The following is a 17,239-nucleotide window of genomic DNA, read 5'->3' on the forward strand; positions in this document are numbered from 1 at the left end:
CCCAAGAATAAAATTAGTTGGTTTATTAACTATTTATTAACTATTTATTAACTATTTATATATTAACATGGAGGTGGAAGGCTACAAAGCAACACACCCTGCGCAGCTCCACGTCCCAGCCCCAGTTTAGTTGTGGGGTTTTGGGGTTTTTTTTTGGCAGAGCTCCTCGCTCCCCCCTTTCCACCCCGTAGATGCATCCTGCGAGCACCCTGCCACGGGGCTCAGCTGTCTGTGCCCCCCGAGAAGTTGGGGTGTCATGGGGTGGGGGGAGCCAGGGCCAGCTCTGCAGGCAGGGAGGAGCAGCAGTGAGAGGTTCGATTCCCATCAGTGTGTCCTGCTGCTTGTCTTAACATCATTTTTCATAAGTTTTATTTTAAATTGGCTTTTATTTTTTTTTTCCCCCTGCAGCCTTGACTTCAGGCCAAAGAGAAGCTGGGAAGTGTTTAATTAGTAAGACAGTAATCAAGCCAGCCGCCTCCCCAGTCAGAAAGGCACCGTGCCAGCAGCTTTGCGTGAGGTCTGAGCTCCCTCCGCTGTCCCCTCACCTAAATCCCCCGGGAGAACCAGGAGCCAGGGAGGAGAAGCATCTCCCTCCCTCCAGCTGGTTGGGATCGCCCTGGGGTTTCCCCTGCGGCCAGGGCATCCAGGAGAAAAGGGGGTGCGGGCAAACCCCAGCTGTTGTAGAGGACGCAGGACTGGTAGTCGCAGGGCCACTCAGCCCAGGCGTAGCGCAAGGCCAGCACCAGCCCCCCACAGCCAGCCAGGGCCAGTGTCACCCTGCGGGACTCCACGGCCACCACGGGTGCCGGCAGCCACCCGCACGGGGACGGTGGGCTGGAGCAGCAGACCTGGGTGAGGGGAAAAACCTCCATCACGGTGGATTCAGAATCCCCGAATCATCTCGGCTGGAAAAGCCCTTGAAGCTCCTCCAGTCCAACCATGAACCTCCCCCTGACCGTTCCCAACTCCACCAGATCCCTCAGCGCTGGGTCAACCCGACTCTTCAACCCCTCCAGGGATGGGGACTCCCCCCCTGCCCTGGGCAGCCCATTCCAACGCCCAACAGCCCCTTCTGCAAAGAAATCCTTCCTAAGAGCCAGTCTGACCCTGCCCTGGCGCAGCTTGAGGCCATTCCCTCTTGGCCTGCCGCTGGTTCCTTGGCTCAAGAGACTCATCCCCCCTCTCTGCACCCTCCTTTCAGGGAGTTGCAGAGGGCCAGGAGGTCTCCCCTCAGCCTCCTCTTCTCCAGACTAAACCCCCCCAGTTCCCTCAGCCGCTCCCCATCAGACCTGTGCTCCAGACCCTGCACCAGCTCCGTTGCCCTTCTCTGGACACGCTCGAGTCATTCAATGGCCTTTTTGGAGTGAGGGGCCCAAAACTGAACCCACTCATCGAGGGGCGGCCTCACCAGTGCCGAGTCCAGGGGTAAGATCCCTTCCCTGTCCCTGCTGGCCACGCTAGTGCTGGTACAAGCCAGGATGCCATTGGCCTTCTTGGCCACCTGGGCACACTGCTGGCTCATGTTCAGCTGGCTGAGATTCCCTCTTCCAGCCCTGGGTTGGGGGGGAGGAAGGTTTTTCCCCTCTTCCTCACCTCAAACGCCCGCATGTCCCTGCGGCGCCAGACGAGCTCCTGGCTGTAGGTGATGTTCAGCAGCCCCCTGGTCACCTCCAGCACGGCGCGGGTAGGGTACGGCCCTTGGAAAATCACATTTTTCTCCCCGTATGCCACAGCCCTGGCACCCAGCTGCAGGCGGTGAGCCACGTTCTGCTTGTCCCGGGGGTGGACACTGCTGAGGAAGAGGAGGTCGGTAGCTGATAGCTTCATCCCCTCCGGCCTCGCCCCCTCCACCCGGGACTTGCCTGCCGTAGGGCGAACGCTCGTCGCCCAAATCCATCGCCACGGCCATGAAGGTGCCAGGCATCCTGGCGTTGGGGACAACCCCCAGATCGGCTGTTTGGTGCCAGCGGAGACGGGCGAAGCTGTCGGCTGGGCCCTGCTGGCGATAGGTGGACAACTGCAAGGCAGAGAGGGGGTTTTTGGGGGTGAAAACAGGGAAAACGGCGCAGCCATCGCTCCCAAAACCACCCGCTGCGATCCCTGCCCGGGCTTCGGCACCCCAGCAGGATTTGTCCGCGGATTTACAGCATTCTCTCCCTCCCGCTGGCGCAGGAAGGATGGGTAAAACCCCATGAAGGGTGGGGGTCCTGCCCTTCGTCCCTCCTCCTCCTCCTCACCTGCACGAAACCAAACGGGAGGAGCAGCTCCGTCTGCCCGACCGATCCGGCGTGGAAAGCCTGGCGCCAGTCAGCGATGAGGGCGGGGAAGGTGCAGTTGTACCGGTCCGTGTGCAGGAAGGCGTTGGCCTCGCCTGTCCCCAGAAGGGGCTAGTGAGAGCCCGCTGGGGCTAGCGGGGAGGGGACGGAAAATGGCACGGGGGTGGTGTGGCGGGGGGGGGTTACCCTGGTACCAGGCGACACCCCGCAGCGTCATGTTGAGCAGCGGGTGGATCATGGCGTTCCACAGCACCGAGGGTGTTTGCGGGCCTGAGAGTTGCTGCTGCAGGGAGATGCTGGAAAACAAAGCTGAGCTTAAGAGGGTGCAAAACATGAGGCCAGGCTTGAAGCCGCGCCTTCAGGAACCAGCTTTGCATGGTTAAAGCAAAAGGGGAGCTCTGGGGTCCCCCTCTTCCCCCCCACCCAGATGTGCCCTACGCTCTTGGCATGAGCGTAAATCTGGGGATTTTACCCAGAGTGGGTAAAATGGTGCACGGAGGGGACAGTGGGGCTCTGGGGATGGATGATGCCCCCCCAAGAGCAGCAGGGGTGAGGATACCCCCCAAAAATCAGCCAGCAGTGTTTCCCCTGCATCTTCTCTCACCTCTCCACATCCCCCAGGAGCCCGCACGCCCGCAGAGCTCTGGGGGAGGACCAGGCCTCGATGGGGGTGCCCCCCCAGGCCGCCTCCACCAGCCCGAGGGGGTACCGCAGAGCCTCGTAGAGGTAACGCCCCAACAACCAGCAGACGGCCGAGAAGTAGGTGAAATTCCCATGGCCCAGGTTTTCTGTTCAAGAAACAGCGGGCTGCAAAGGGGAAAAAAGCCATTTGTGGGCTTTTTTGGTTTTTTTGGAGGTGTCTTGCACTCACCGGCCGTCGGGATGGACCACGGCAAATCGATTCGCTCCAGGTCGTCCAGCTCCACGTTGGAGCGGGCGGGCGCTGCGGCGAAGACGCGGACATAGGGGTAGCGAGCGGCAGCTGCGAGCTCCTGGCTGGCGTTGGCGATCTAGGGAAGGGTTGGGAGCGTGCGAGGCGCTTCCCTGCCTGAGCCCTGCCTGAGCCCTGCCTGAGCCGGCAGGATCGGACTGCGCTGCTCACCTGCAGGACCGTCATTGCCATGTTGCTCTGCCCGCTGCAAAGCCACACGTCGCCAAAGTAGACGTCCCGCAGTGTCACGTTCTCCGAGCCCTGCCTGGCCGTCAGTGCGTAGGGACCGCCTTGATCCATAGGGTCCAGGACGGTTGTCCACGTCCCAGAAGGTCCTGGAAGAAGAAGATGGTGCTTATCTTTAACAAACCCTATAAAGATCTCAAGATCTTTGCAAATGAGCGGCCAACAACCGGACAGGCGACGAGGGAAAGCCTCCCCACCGCAGAGCCGGGCTGGGGAAGTGGATTTTGGAAGCTCTCCGCCATCGGAGGGTCTTCCATCCTGCAGGAACGCAGGGGTTAAAAAGAAAATCTCGAAGACAAATGTGTGTCAGAGCAGAAGCTGCTGGGAGGAACCGGGATTACAGGAGCAGCTTGGTGTGTGTGACACCGAGATGTCTCCAGCTAATTTTAGAGGCGCCGATTCGAGGCGTAAAGATATTCTGCTGGAGCTTAGCGTGGATTTTCTGGCCCGGCTGGGGCCGGATCCTGCAGATCTCCCGAGAGCAGCAGATCACTGCTCTCTCCCAAAACGCCTCCAGCTTGCAGAGGAGCCCTTTTGGCAGCAGTTTCACCCCCCTCAAAGAGGTGAAGGGCAGCCCCCTGACTCACTAGGCCGGGAATGAGATTTGAGATGCCTCCCAGGCTCAAGGAAGGCTCTGCGACATCCTTCAGGGCTTAGAGATCCCCTCTGAGCAGGGAGACATAAAAAAAAAAAAAAAAAAAAGAAGCCAGGAGTGCTCTGGAGATTTCCCCAGAGATGGTTTTGACAGGGAGAGGAGCTGAATCCCCTCCCCTCTCCCCTCCGCAGCCTCATCGTTCGGCTCAAAGCCTACGCGGTGCCACCCACTCCAGCGGCAGCTCGGCTCCCGCTCGGTGCCTACGGGATCCTGCTGGTGGGAAACCAAAGTGAGCAAAGGCCGGTGTCGATGGGGAGGGGGACAGCTGAACCCCCCCGTTTCCCCTGCAGATCTCCCAGAGAAGGTGAAAGCGTGGCCCCAGGGGAGACGTCACCATTGCAGCCACCTCCCATCCAGCGATGGGACAAACCCAGCGGGCCCGATTTGGGCTCGGGCCGGTGCCACTCGGCCACCAAAACCACCCGTGAGGGTCCAGGACCCACCTTTAACTCGCGCCGTCTTCTTCATGACGACGAGACCACCGGCCCCGGAGAGAACCACGGTCACGGTGGCCCCCGGCTCCCCATAGCCCCACACCACGGCTCCCGCCGGCTCCTTCTGCAACACCATGTGGTCGCCGTAGTAGGAGGCGAAGCCAAACATCGCCCCTAGGATCAACAGAGCACAAACATCCTCTGCAAGAGGCGAAAAGCGATGAGAAAAATCCCCCGCGCGGCCTCCGACTCCCTCTTAAACGCAGATTATTAGAGATCTCACTTTAATTTACAGCTTCCTTCAGTCCTTGGTCAAGCTTAAGGTGGTTAAAATCACCAAGGAGCTGAGGAAGCAGCACGATTTGGTCCCCAGGAAAGCCCGACCCTATGAGGGAAGTCACCTCCCAAAGCACAGGAACTTGTCTTATGCAGAGTTTGGATACAGATTTAGGTAAAAAATTCTTCTAATACCAGTATGGGAGCGTTTCTGCCAGCCCAGCCTTGCTAATAAATATCTTCTGACATATTTTTCCCTTGCAAAAAAAGTTTGGTGAGCAGCGGGATGGGAAACACCGGGCACGCAGCACCAGCAAAGACGCCCTCAGTGGGGAGGGAAGCAGAAGTCTCAGCCCTGGCACCCCCAAAAGCCCCATTTTTTGGGGGTGTGAAAATAAAACCATGCTTGAAAGGGGGTGAGGGCAATGTCTGCAGGATGTGGAGAGGTGATGGGGGCGGTGATCCCTGTTGCAGCGATCAAACCGGGGCTCACGGAGCCCCATCTCGTCCCAGCTTGGGTTGAACAGAGGAAAGAAACGATGTCCTCGGCCTCTCTGAAATCAGCCGCATCGCCAGTCCCACTGTCTCATGCGACGAGGCTCCGGGAAGGACAAGTTACATAAAAAAATGAGTCGGAGGAGGGAAAAAAAAAAAAAACAACAAACCCCGAGACGCCGGGGAAGAGACTGGAGGCTATAAAAAGCAGCTGGGAGGAGGGAGGGGAGGAGAGCCCACGAGACGCTGCTGAGGAGCCGCATGCGACTCCCACCTTACGTAAAGCATCGTCCCATGGTGGCAGCGACAGGCCAAGGGCGTTGGAGAGGGGCCGGGGGTGCAAAGGGTGTTGAACAAGGATGGGGGGGTGTAAAGGGTGTCAAAGAGGGAGTGGGGGGGTGCAAAGGGCATCAAAGCGGGGCTCTGGGCGTGCCAAGGGCGCTGAAGAGGGGCTGGGGGCTGCAAAGGGAGTTGAAGAGGAGCTGGGGGGGTGTAAAGGGCGTCAAAGCAGGGCTGGGAGGGTGCACAGAGCACTGAAGCGGGGCTCTGGGGGTGCCAAGGGTGTCGAAGAGGGGGTCAGGGGTGCAGAGGGCATCGAAGCGGGGCTCTGGGGGTGCCAAGGGCTGGAGGGTGCAAAGGGAGTCGAAGAGGGGGTGGGGGGGGACGCCAAGAGTGTTGAAGAGGGGCTGGGGGGTGCAAAGGGCGTCAAAGTAGCAGTGGGGGGTGCCATGGGCGTCAAAGGGTGTCGAAGAGGGGGTTGGGAGTGCAAAGGGCATCGAAGCGGGGCTCTGGGGGTGCCAAGGGCGTCGAAGAGGGGCTGGGGGGTGCAAAGGGCGGCGAAACAGCACTGTGGGGGTGCCATGGGCGTCAAAGTGTGGCTCAGGCAGGTGCAAAGGGCATCGAAATGACGCTGGGGGGTGCAAAGAGCATCGGCGCGGGGCTCTGGGGGTGCCGAGGGTGTCGAAGTGGGGCTCGGGGGGGCCAAGGGCCCCGAAGCAGGGCTCGGGGGGTGGGTCCCGCCCCCTGGGCCGGGCTGCAGCGGGTGCCCGCGGGGCTGGGGGTGTGGGATCAGTCCCCCCCCCTCTCCTCAGCCCCTTTACCTGCCGCCACCGGAGCCAGCGCCAGCAGCACCCACGCCGCCATCCTGGGGGGGCGACAACGGGGCGTGAGGGCACCGGAACCCGCCGGGACCCGCCCCCGCGACAGGCTCCGCCCACGGGGGGGGCGCGGTCAGCGCATGGGGGCGTGGCCTGGGCACGCGGCGCCGGGCGTGTGTATTGGGGGGGGCGTTGCCAAGCAACAGCGTCCTCAGCACGGCCAGAGGCGCCGGCGCGGCCCGGCCGGGTCGGGGCGAGGGAAGGGGCCGGGGCCCGGGCGGGGGGCGGGGATGAGGGTGCAGGGAACCGAGGGGGGAACGGGGGGGGAACCGGGGGGGGGAACGGGGGGGGGAACCGGGGGGAACCGGCGGCCCGGGGCCCTCTGCGACCACTCACCCCGCCCCGCGCGGGCGGCCGCTGCGCGCATGCGCAGTTTAGAAGCGGGCGCGCGCAGGCGCGGCGGGCGGGAAAGGCGCGTGCCCCCTCGCGGCGGCGCCGCCCCCCGCCCCATCCGGGGAGCCGAGGGTTCGAGTCCCGGCGCTTCCCTGTGGGGACAGAGTGGGTGCGGGTCGCGACTAATTCTGTTGTGCCGCCGCAGGGGGCTCGGGAGAGGCGGCCATGTCCCTCCCCTTCTCCAGCATCGCCCTGCGGTTACCCGCCGGCTTCCAAAACCTGCTGGAGGGGCTGGCACTGGAGGTGCTGCGGGCACAGCCGGCCGATGTGGTGGCCTTTGCTGCTCAGCACTTCCAAACGCTGCTGGAGCAGAGAGAGGGTGAGTGGCCCTGCCCGGCACCACCCATCCCCGCACCTCACCCCCTGCCTGTCCCGCGTGGCGTCGCGCCTGTCACGTGTGCCCATCACCCAGGGCGTCAGGCCTGCCCTGTGTGCCCATCCTGCGGGACATTCCCATCACCCTGTGCCACCAGCCCTGCCCTGCGTGCCCATCCGCGGGGTGTCAGGCCTGCCCCGTGTGCCCATCCCATGTGGCATCAAGCCTCCTTCTTCCCCAGAGAGCTCAGCTGACCCGGCAGCGTGGGGAGCCCGGCTGGAGGACGAGCTTCTCACCCAGCCCCCTTCCCAGGTAGGCTGCCCTCCCTGCCCACCCCTCCAGCCCTCTCTGGAGAATTTGGGGTGCCCAGGACCCTGCGCCCACCCTGGCCCCTCTGCAATTGTCCCACCCCACCTAAATTTTAAATTTTCCTGCTTTTTCTCCAGGAGCCAGAGAAGGACAAGGAGAAGGAGGACAAGGACGAGGAAGAGGAGAAGGCAGGCGAGCAGGCAGGCAGCGTTGCATCCACACACAGGGTAAGGGACACAGCACCCACACCCAAAACAGGGCTATCTGAGCCCAAAACAGCATCAGGGGTAGCTGACAGCACCCATCAGCGCTGACACACCATGATTCCTCCCCAAAAAATCCTCACCGTAATACAGCAGAGAGGAGCCAACCCACGGGCGAAGGGGAGCACGCCCCCATAACCCTCTTTAAAAGGGACACCTCCCCAGGGACCCGACCCGAGCGCTCGCCCCAAATCCCCCATTTGGCAACATCTGAACCCAAAACGAGGTGCGACGACTCAAAAAAAAAAAAAAACCCCAACCCTTAATTTCCCCACCAGGCTCCTGCCCTTCTCTTGGGGGCGGGTGATGATCTCCCGTACCATCCCTGCGGCGCTTTTTTAATGAGAATTTTTATTAATGAGGTCCCCGCCGTTATTAGCGACTCTCACCTGAGATTTCTCCCCTAAAAAAACCTGGGTTTAGGAGCTGGGCTGAGCTCGAGATGGTATTTTAAGGCTCTATATTTAGGCCCCTGCATCCCCGGAGGTTGTCAAAAATTTAATAGTGTCCCCGTGTGAAGGAGGGATGTGACATTGCTCCTCTTCCACCCGCCCCCCCCCAAGGGCTGAGATGCCTCCGTGACATTTTGGGGAGCACGTGGGGCCCCCCCCCATCCCATTCCAGCTGATGAAATTTGTGTTTTCCCGTTGGAGCGGTTTCAAAATCCCAGCCAGGCGCTGAAAAAAAAAGGGGTGATGGGGTTTGAGTGGAAACTGGCTGCTCTTTTTTGGGGGGGGGGACACTGAACCCCCCACTCATGCTCACCCCAGTTTCGCCCCCCCCTTTCCTGTTTTTCCCCGGGGGGAGCCAGCCATATGCAGCATGCGGCACTCGCCCACGGCACGGGGCACGGAAGCGGCTCTCCCGGGAAAAACAGGAAGGAGGGATGGGGAAAAAAAGCTGGCGGGGACCCCACACGCCGGGGCTGATGCCAACCAGCTACGCCTTGACCCCCCCCCGGCACCGCCTCGCCGGCTGCCGGCTCTCGCTTTGGCAACGCTGCCCGCCCAGGGCACCTTTCCAGCATCAAATTCCCCCTTTTTTTTTAAAGGATTTTTTAACACCTCGGTGCCACCATCTCAAACCACGACGGCGGGATGTTTCCAGCAGGTATTACCAGCCGTGGTGCCCGTCCCCCACTTCCAAAACGTGACTTATTTTATCAGGATTCCGATTTAGGAAGTGCTGGAACACCTGGAAAATCATCACCCCAATATTTCTTCCCCCCCGCCATGTTGCGTCCCGGGGTGGGTTGTTTTCTTGGATGAAGGGGGCCGGGGAGGAAAAATGCAGAGCCTGGAACGGGCTCAAAAACCGCCGTTAATGATTAGAAATGTTCTGGCATTTCGCGTCCCTCCTCCGCAGCCGCAGTCTGCGGGAGACGCCGGCGCTTGGCGGCTCTGCCAGGACGGGGGGGGCTGTGGCCAGAGTGGATTTTGGGGACAGGGAGGCTGTGCGCCGCTGGTAAAAACGGGGGGCCATCCATTCTTGCATTGAAACTGCTCCAAAACCCCCTATTTTTGTGCATTTTGGGGGGTTTACTGGTACTGGGATGATCCTCCCACCATTTTGCATCCTAGTTTTGGGGCTAATTTTCCCAGATCCTTGATAGACGAGTTGCTCCAAGAAGCCTTTTTTGCTCAGCTCCCCCCAAAACACCCCATCTTCCCTCACCAGAGCAGGCAGTGATGGATCTGGAGGGTCTTAAAAAAAAAAAAAAGGGAAAGGGATCATTTTCCCATCTAAAAATCCCAGCAGAGCGGCCGAGGCTTTGCCTGGAAGCTGGAGCGGGGGTTTTCTGGAGCAGAGCTATTTCCCCCCCCCGCCACGCTGGTGGGAAGATGTGGTGGTGGAAAAGCGGCTCCGGCGGGGAGAGCCGGGTGCGGGGGAATCGAGGGATGCTGGGGAAGCACCCATCTTCCTGGGTGTGGGGTTTGGGGAGGGAGGTTGACCCCCATCCAGTGAAGTATGGGTGGGGATGGGGCAGGGTGGGGAGCAGGGTGACCTGGGAAGGTGGGGGTGTCGGGGGGCGGGGGCTGGAGTGGCCTCAGGGACAGGAATGGAGACAGGGATGGGAATGGGAACAGGGTTGGGGACAAAGATGATGGTGGGGTTGAGACTGGGGGTGGCATGGGCAGGGGGACAAGGATGGGGACAGAGAGGATGGGGATGAAGTTGGAGATGGGGACAAGGATGAAAGGGATGGGGACAAGGATGGGGATGAAGTTGGGGATGGGAACAAGAATGAGGAGGGTTGGGACAAGGATGGGGACAGAGAGGATGGAGATGAAGTTGGGGATGGGGACAAGGATGAGAGGGATGGGGACAAGGATGGGGACAGAGAGGATGGAGATGAAGTTGGGGATAGGGACAAGGATGGGAATGAAGTTGGGGATGGGGGCAAGGGTGGGGACAGAGATAATGGAGATGAAGTTGGGGATGGGGACAAGGATGGGGATGATGAGGGGGATGGTGACAAGGATGGGGACAGGAATGGGGATGGGGATCGTGACAGGGACGATGATGGTGGGGATGGGGACAGGGACGATGGTGGGGATGGGGATGGTGGGGATGGGGATGAGGACAGGGATGGGGACAGGGCTGGTGGCAGCAGTGGGGACAGTGCCAGTGCCAGGGATGGGGACGGTGATGTCAATGGGACAGTGACGGTGATGAGGACGATGCCAGTGATGGCAAAGAGGAAGGTGGGTGCCACCAGGCCCCCAGGCAGGGCACACCCCCGCAGCGAGCCCGGCCGGGGAGAGCCGGCGAGGCCTGACTGCGCCGGCGGGCTGGGGGGTGCTGGTGCCCGTCTGGGGGGGGCCACGCCGCATTTCGGGGGCCGGCCAGAGCCAGCATCGGCGCGCGGAGCCCACGGGCAACTTATGCGGTTGCTTAGCAACTCCCAAACCCGGATTAGAGGCGAGCAAGGCGGGCGATGCAGGGGGCTGCAGCCCCCCGCATTGCCCTGGGGGTGTCTCCTCTTTTCTGGGGTCCCCCCCCACCTTACCCCGCCGGCCCTGGCACCTCAGTGTGGTCCGAGGGTGAAAGCGGGGTCTCCAGATAGCACCGAGGGCTGGAAAAATGCCTGGTTTGCAGGTCTGGCTGGAAAACACCCCAAATTTGGGGGAGTCGGATGCTCCCGCGAGCAGGGAAAGGGCCCCCAAAAGAGGAGCCCCCCTCCTCCGCGTGGAGCCCACGTTTGGGCACATCACCCCTGGGCTTCAGCGGCTGCTCGGTGGGACGTGGTGTCCTGCCATGCCCACCCTTCCTCGCCATCCTCATCCTCACCATCCTCATCCTCACCCTCCTTCAGAACCAAGCCCTAAGTAGGTCGTGAAGGTTTTGCCTCCTGTGCAAAGAAACTTGGGGGGCAAATCCCCCCTCTGGCATCGCTGCGGGCCGAGCATCCCTCCCCCCCTCCACTAACCCATCACCCCCATTTGCTGTAGCTTCACACCCCCCCCGGCCCCCCAAAACCAGCCCTATTAAACCCGCCACGCTGCGGGTGAAACCCGAAAGCGCCGTTAAATATTTGATCGCATCCTCCGCGTGTAATTTTATATTACACGAAACTCCGACGCGAGCTGCCGGCTCCTTTAAGCGTTAGGAGGGAGTTGGAGGCTGCGAAATAAAATTGGAGGAGGTTAAAAAAAAAAAAAAAAGAGGAGAAAGGGAAGAAAAAAAAAAAAAGAAACACCACCACCACCCCCCCCAAAAAGCCTGGCAGGGGTGTAGGGCTGATAGGCTCGCCCGGAGGAAAGCGCATTACGTAGGCAAGCGGCTCCGCTCAACTTGCCACCTGCGCCGGGAGAGCTGCCGGGGAAGCGAGACCCTGCCGGAGCCCCTCGCCCATCGCTGGCCACCCACCCGTCCTCCGCCATGGACTGCTGCAACGTAGGTCCCCCCTCTTTTCCCCCAGCACCTCGCTTTTTTCTGCGTTTTATTTCTTATTCTTATTCTCGGCTCCCGCCGGAGCGGGGTACGGGGGCGGTGGAGGGGGTTTGGGGTGGTGGTGGAGGCGGAGGGGTGCGGGGGGTGTTTGTAGGGGGGGTGATGCTGTGATGGGTGCTGCACCCAAGAGCTCAACTCTGCGCCCAGCGCTGCTGCAAACCCCCAGGCCCTTATTTCCCCCCCCCCCAAAAAAAACCCCACCCCTTCCCCTCTTTTTTCTCACCAGTTCAGGATCCGTCCCACCGGGGCTGCAGCCACCTCACCCCACGTCCTGGGCAGGAAAGTCCCCCCCATCCTCAAATGCAGCCGCCAGACAGGGGCGATTCTGCTTCCCCCCAAAATTACTCTCTGGGTGGGATTGGAGGTTGCTGGTGGATACAGGGATAAACTGGGGGGGAGCACGGGGCTGCACCCCTCCATCCTCAACCGGGGGTGACCACCCCTCACTGCCCGGCCACCAGCCAGCTCAGGGAACTGATCCGGCAGAAAACCGCATCCTTTTTCCCCTCTTTCTCCCTTTTTTCCTCCTTTTTTTCCTCCCCTTTCCCCCATTTTTTCCCCTTTCCCCCTTCTTTTCACCCCTTTTTTCCCATTTTCCCCTCTCCAGCTCAGCCGGCAGCACAGAGAGAAGCCCCCCTCTCTCCTCCTGGGCACCTCCAGAGAGGCAAAGCCCACCCTGGGTATAGGATTTATCCCCCTGGATATAGGATTTCTCCCCTGCATATAGGATGTTCCCCCCCTATATATAGGATTTCTCCCTCTGAACAGAGGATTTCTCCCCTACATATCGGATATCTCCCTGTGTATAGCTTCCCTCCCCTCAACTATCAGATTTCTCCCCTGGATACAGATTTTCACCCCCTAAATATAGGATTTCTCCCCTAAATACAGAATTTCTCCCCCTGGATATAGATTTTTGCCCCCTGGATATAGGATTTCTCCCCTGAATATAGGATTTTCTCCTGTAGATATAGGTTTCCCCCACCTGTATGTAGGATTTCTCTCCTGAATATAGGATTTCTCTCCTAGCTATAGGGTTTCCTCCCCCTGGATATAGGATTTCTCTCCTGGATATAGGATTTCTCTCTTGGATATAGGTTTTCCTCCCCCTGGCTATAGGATTTCCAGCCCTGGCGATAGGATTTCTCCCCTGGCTATAGGATTTCCAGCCCTGGCTATAGGATTTCTCCCCTGGCTATAGGATTTCCAGCCCTGGCTATAACATTTCCACCCTGGACATATCATTTCCACCTCGGACCTGTCACTTAAGCCGCCGCCGCTCTTTCTCTCCCCTCACCTTTCACAGCGGTAAAACAACCTGAACAACTTTGCAGAGCCACGGCGCGCTCCGAGGGGACGAGCATGCCCCCCCCAATCCTCAGCTTCCAAATAACCCCCCCCCCCCAAAAAAAACCCCCTCCTTTAAGTCCTTTAACACACACCCAGGGTGATGCAAAGGATGCACCCGCACTGCTGCCGACACCGGAGCATCCAACACCGGCTCGCTCCCATCTCATTTAGTTTTCCCGTATATTTTTTCCCCCCCCTCTTTGACCTCAGCGCCGGGTCCGACTGCTCCGGCGGGATGCGGCAGGAGGGGAGTGGGCTGTGGTGCTTTATCCTCAGCACAGGGTGGGGGCCTTTTTCCCAAATTTCCCAGTGTTTTTGACCAAAGCCCTGAGGAGGGACGCGGGAGGATGCAACAGGCTGCGCGGGGAAGGGGAAACTGAGGCACGGCCAGCTTGTCTGGCGTGACTCCCCGCGCGGAAAATCCCCCTCCCAAAACCCACGGATGCTCTTCTCCTTGTGTCACAACCCTCGAGGAAGCAGGATCCGGCCCCAAAGAGGCTAATTTAGAACCTTATTTAATAAATTAAATTGAGGGAGGGAGGGGAGTGGCCTTTTTGGGGTGTCACTGGCCGTAACCCTCCCGTTGCCGCCGGCAGGAGGGAGCCTGCACGAAGCTGGACGAGGACATCCTGGACATCCCCTTGGACGATCCCGACGCCAACGCGGCGGCCGCCAAGATCCAGGCTAGTTTCCGCGGCCATATGACCCGCAAGAAGATCAAAGGGGGCGAGATCGATCGGAAAACCAAGGACGCCGAGTGCGCCAACAGCACCCGCGGCGGCGACCTCCGCAACGGCGACTAGGTACGCCCCAAATCTCCCTTATTTTTCCCCCCCCCAAATCGGGTCATTTTTATATTTTACTGCTCCGAGCGTCCTTCCCCACGGCGACTCGGGATGGAGAAGGGGTTTTTCTTCCCAGGAGGTGAAAGCACACAGGCAGGCAGCCCCTGCCTGCCCTAATTTTGGGAGCGCACCGTAGTAGTTAGCATGGGAAGGCGAAGCCCTAGATTTGAATTTAATTTCTCCCTTAGCAACACCACCCCGAACGCCTCGCCTCAGCACATGCTATTTTTAAAAGCCTGTGTCACAGTCTCCTGGCAGGAAAAGGTAAATTTAAAAAAGCGCCCACGGCGCCGAGGCCGCGTGGCATCGGGGCCCGGGGGGTGGTTGTGCCGTGCCCCGTGCCGGCGTGGTGAGCGGAGAAGGGCCCCGGTTAGCGGGAAGGAGGGGTTGGGGTGAGCGGCGGGGAGGTCGCGCTGCCGGCACGGCCACGTGGGTGTGGCGGGGCCGGGGGGGGGGGGGACGGACACGACTGGGATGGAACTGGGGTGCTGTGGGGCTGAACTGAGGGTGAAGTGGGGGAGCAGGGGGGGATTCCAGGGGGCTGCAGTGAGGACGCAACTGGGATGCGATGGGGATTTGGTGAGGATGGAACTGGGATGAAATGGGGATTCAGTGAGGATAGAACTGGGAAGTAATGGGGATTTGGTGAGGATAGAACTGGGAAGTAATGGGGATTTGGTGAGGATGGAACTGGGATGAAATGGGGATTTGGTGAGGATACAACTGGGAAGTAATGGGGATTCAGTGAGGATGCAACTGGGATGCGATGGGGATTTGGTGAGGATGTAACTGGGAAGCAATGGGGATGCAGTGAGGATAGAACTGGGAAGTAATGGGGATTTGGTGAGGATAGAACTGGGATGCAGTGGGGATGCGACAGGGAAGCAGCTGCCAAGCACAGGGGCTGTGAAACTCATTAGGGCCCCAAGGTTCTTTAGGGCCAGCTCGTTAGGGCCAGCTCGTTAGGCGGCTGAGCAGGTTTACATCAGGTGAGCTGGGTTCACCCACTCCCACCAGTGTCATCTGCCCCGGGGGGGGCCAGGCTAGGCGTCCCCCCCAGCCCCCGGCTGCTGGGATGCGGCTGGGTGAGGGCAGGGTGCAGGCAGCAGCGGGAGGCAGGCAGGCAGGCCAAGGGTGCAGGAGCAAGGGCGCAGGCAAGGTGCAGGCAGGCGGTGGGCGGGCTGCAAGTAGGGCATAGGCAGGGTGCAGGCAGGGTGTGGGCAGGGCAGGAGAGGGGGAGGGCAGGGGGAGGGTGCAGGCTGCGGGAGCAGGGCGTGGGCAGGGTGCAAAGAGGGCAGGGGCAAGGTGCAGGCAGGGTGTGGGCAGGGTGCGGGCAGGGGTGCCAACAAGGAGGGGACAGGGCATGGAGAGGGTGCAGGACGCAGGAGCAGGGTGCGGGCAGGGTGCAGGAGCAGGGCGCAGGCCGGGTGCAGGCCGGGTGCAGGCAGGGTGCAGGCCGGGTGCAGGCAGGGTGCAGGCAGGGCTCAGACCTGAGGCTGACCGCTCTCTCTTTGCTCGCAGGGGCCGCCAGGCGCTCCCCGGACCACCCTCGCCGCCGAGCCCCCGCCGACCACCGAGGCCCAGGAGCCCCCGCTTCGCCCCGCTGCCCCCCGCATGCGCCTCCCGGGGCCCCCGCGCAGCCGGGCCTCGCCCCCCCCACCCCCGGCTGCCCTCCCGCCCCCCCCCGGCCCCCCCCCACCCCAATAAACATCCCTGCCAGAGGCCCGGCCTGTCCTTGGGCGCCTTTCGATGTCACCCGGCGGAGCGGTGAGGTCACAGCGGCGGAGGTGGGCAGGTCGGGGGGGTGGGGTGGGTGGGTGATGTCATCCGCGCGTGTGTGACGTCACCGGCCGGCGCGTGACGTCATAAGGGCACGGGTGATGTCACAGCAGGGTGCGTGTGGCACGGGGAGGGGGAGGAGGAGGCGGTGGCTCGTGGGACGTGGCGTGACGTCACCGCGGGATGCGGGACGGCTGCTGTGATGTCACACCGGGGTGTGACGTCATACAGGCGCGCGGCGCTGACGGCCGTGTGACAGCCAGCATGACGTCAGGCGGGCGGGAGTCGGGGGCGGGGGATGATGCCTTGCGCTCGGTGTGACGTCACACGGCAGGGTGTGATGTCACAGCGACAGGCCTTGGGGTGTGACAACACGGTGTGGCCTGGCCGGTGCACTGTGACGTGACACACCAGGAGAGACGTGGGACCCACCATTCCCTAAATCCCCACAAACTCACCCAAAACCATGGACACGTGGGACCCACCATTCCCTAAATCCCCACAAACTCACCCAAAACCATAGCGACGTGGAACCCACCATTCCCTAAATCCCCACAAGCTCACCCAAAACCACGGCCACGTGACACCCACCATTCCCTAAATCCCCACAAACTCACCCAAAACCATAGCGACGTGGAACCCACCATTCCCTAAATCCCCACAAACTCACCCAAAACCATGGACACGTGGGACCCACCGTTCCCTAAATCCCCACAAACTCACCCAAAACCACGGCGACGTGGGACCCACCGTTCCCTAAATCCCCACAAACTCACCCAAAACCACGGCGACGTGGGACCCACCGTTCCCTAAATCCCCACAAACTCACCCAAAACCATGGCGACGTGGGACCCACCATTTCCTAAATCCTCACAAACTCACCCAAAACCACGGCGACGTGAGACCCACCGTTCCCTAAATCCCCACAAACTCACCCAAAACCACGGTGACGTGGAACCCACCATTCCCTAAATCCCCACAAACTCACCCAAAACCACGGCCACGTGGAACCCACCATTCCCTAAATCCCCACAAACTCACCCAAAACCATAGCGACGTGGAACCCACCGTTCCCTAAATCCCCACAAACTCACCCAAAACCACGGCGACGTGGAACCCACCGTTCCCTAAATCCCCACAAACTCACCCAAAACCATGGCGACGTGGGACCCACCGTTCCCTAAATCCCCACAAACTCACCCAAAACGACGGTGATGTGGGGCCCACCATTCCCTAAATCCCCACAAACTCACCCAAAACCACGGCCACGTGGAACCCACTGTTCCCTAAATCCCCACAAACTCACCCAAAACCATAGCGACGTGGAACCCACCGTTCCCTAAATCCCCACAAACTCACCCAAAACCACGGCGACGTGGAACCCACCGTTCCCTAAATCCCCACAAACTCACCCAAAACCATGGCGACGTGGGACCCACCGTTCCCTAAATCCCCACAAACTCACCCAAAACGACGGTGATGTGGGACCCACCATTCCCTAAATCCCCACAAACTCACCCAAAACCACGGAAACGTGGAACCCACCATTCCCTAAATCCC

General features: G+C 60.7%; 2 protein-coding genes across 5 annotated transcripts; one reads left to right on the forward strand and one right to left on the reverse strand.

The window, feature by feature from the left end:
• Window positions 1–31: 31 nt before the first annotated feature.
• On the reverse strand, window positions 32–6,506 carry SIAE (sialic acid acetylesterase). Of its 3 annotated transcripts, none has more exons than XM_074848913.1 (10): window positions 6,414–6,506; window positions 4,552–4,716; window positions 3,379–3,542; window positions 3,148–3,286; window positions 2,881–3,064; window positions 2,463–2,572; window positions 2,238–2,371; window positions 1,863–2,017; window positions 1,594–1,789; window positions 32–848 (listed from the first exon to the last, which is right to left on the reverse strand). In XM_074848913.1, exons 1-10 carry the CDS (start codon window positions 6,454–6,456, stop codon window positions 546–548), a joined length of 1,593 nt encoding a protein of 530 aa, XP_074705014.1. In that variant the 5' UTR covers window positions 6,457–6,506; the 3' UTR covers window positions 32–545. The 3 variants fall into 3 exon arrangements, with proteins under 3 accessions (XP_074705014.1, XP_074705013.1, XP_074705015.1); XM_074848912.1 differs by having other exon boundaries at window positions 1,594–1,792; XM_074848914.1 differs by lacking the exon at window positions 6,414–6,506 and adding an exon at window positions 4,826–5,678 and having other exon boundaries at window positions 1,594–1,792.
• A 399-nt stretch (window positions 6,507–6,905) lies between these two features.
• On the forward strand, window positions 6,906–15,622 carry LOC141933848 (neurogranin). Of its 2 annotated transcripts, XM_074848915.1 has the most exons (5): window positions 6,906–7,182; window positions 7,421–7,491; window positions 7,626–7,715; window positions 13,652–13,858; window positions 15,422–15,622. In XM_074848915.1, the coding sequence occupies exons 1-4, from the start codon at window positions 7,029–7,031 to the stop codon at window positions 13,856–13,858; spliced, it is 522 nt and encodes a 173-aa protein (XP_074705016.1). In that variant the 5' UTR covers window positions 6,906–7,028; the 3' UTR covers window positions 15,422–15,622. The 2 variants fall into 2 exon arrangements, with proteins under 2 accessions (XP_074705016.1, XP_074705017.1); XM_074848916.1 differs by lacking the exons at window positions 6,906–7,182; window positions 7,421–7,491; window positions 7,626–7,715 and adding an exon at window positions 11,447–11,648.
• The last annotated feature ends 1,617 nt before the right edge of the window (window positions 15,623–17,239 follow it).

Source organism: Strix aluco, chromosome 23 (assembly GCF_031877795.1).
Source record: "Strix aluco isolate bStrAlu1 chromosome 23, bStrAlu1.hap1, whole genome shotgun sequence".
Classification (NCBI taxonomy): Eukaryota; Metazoa; Chordata; class Aves; order Strigiformes; family Strigidae; genus Strix; species Strix aluco.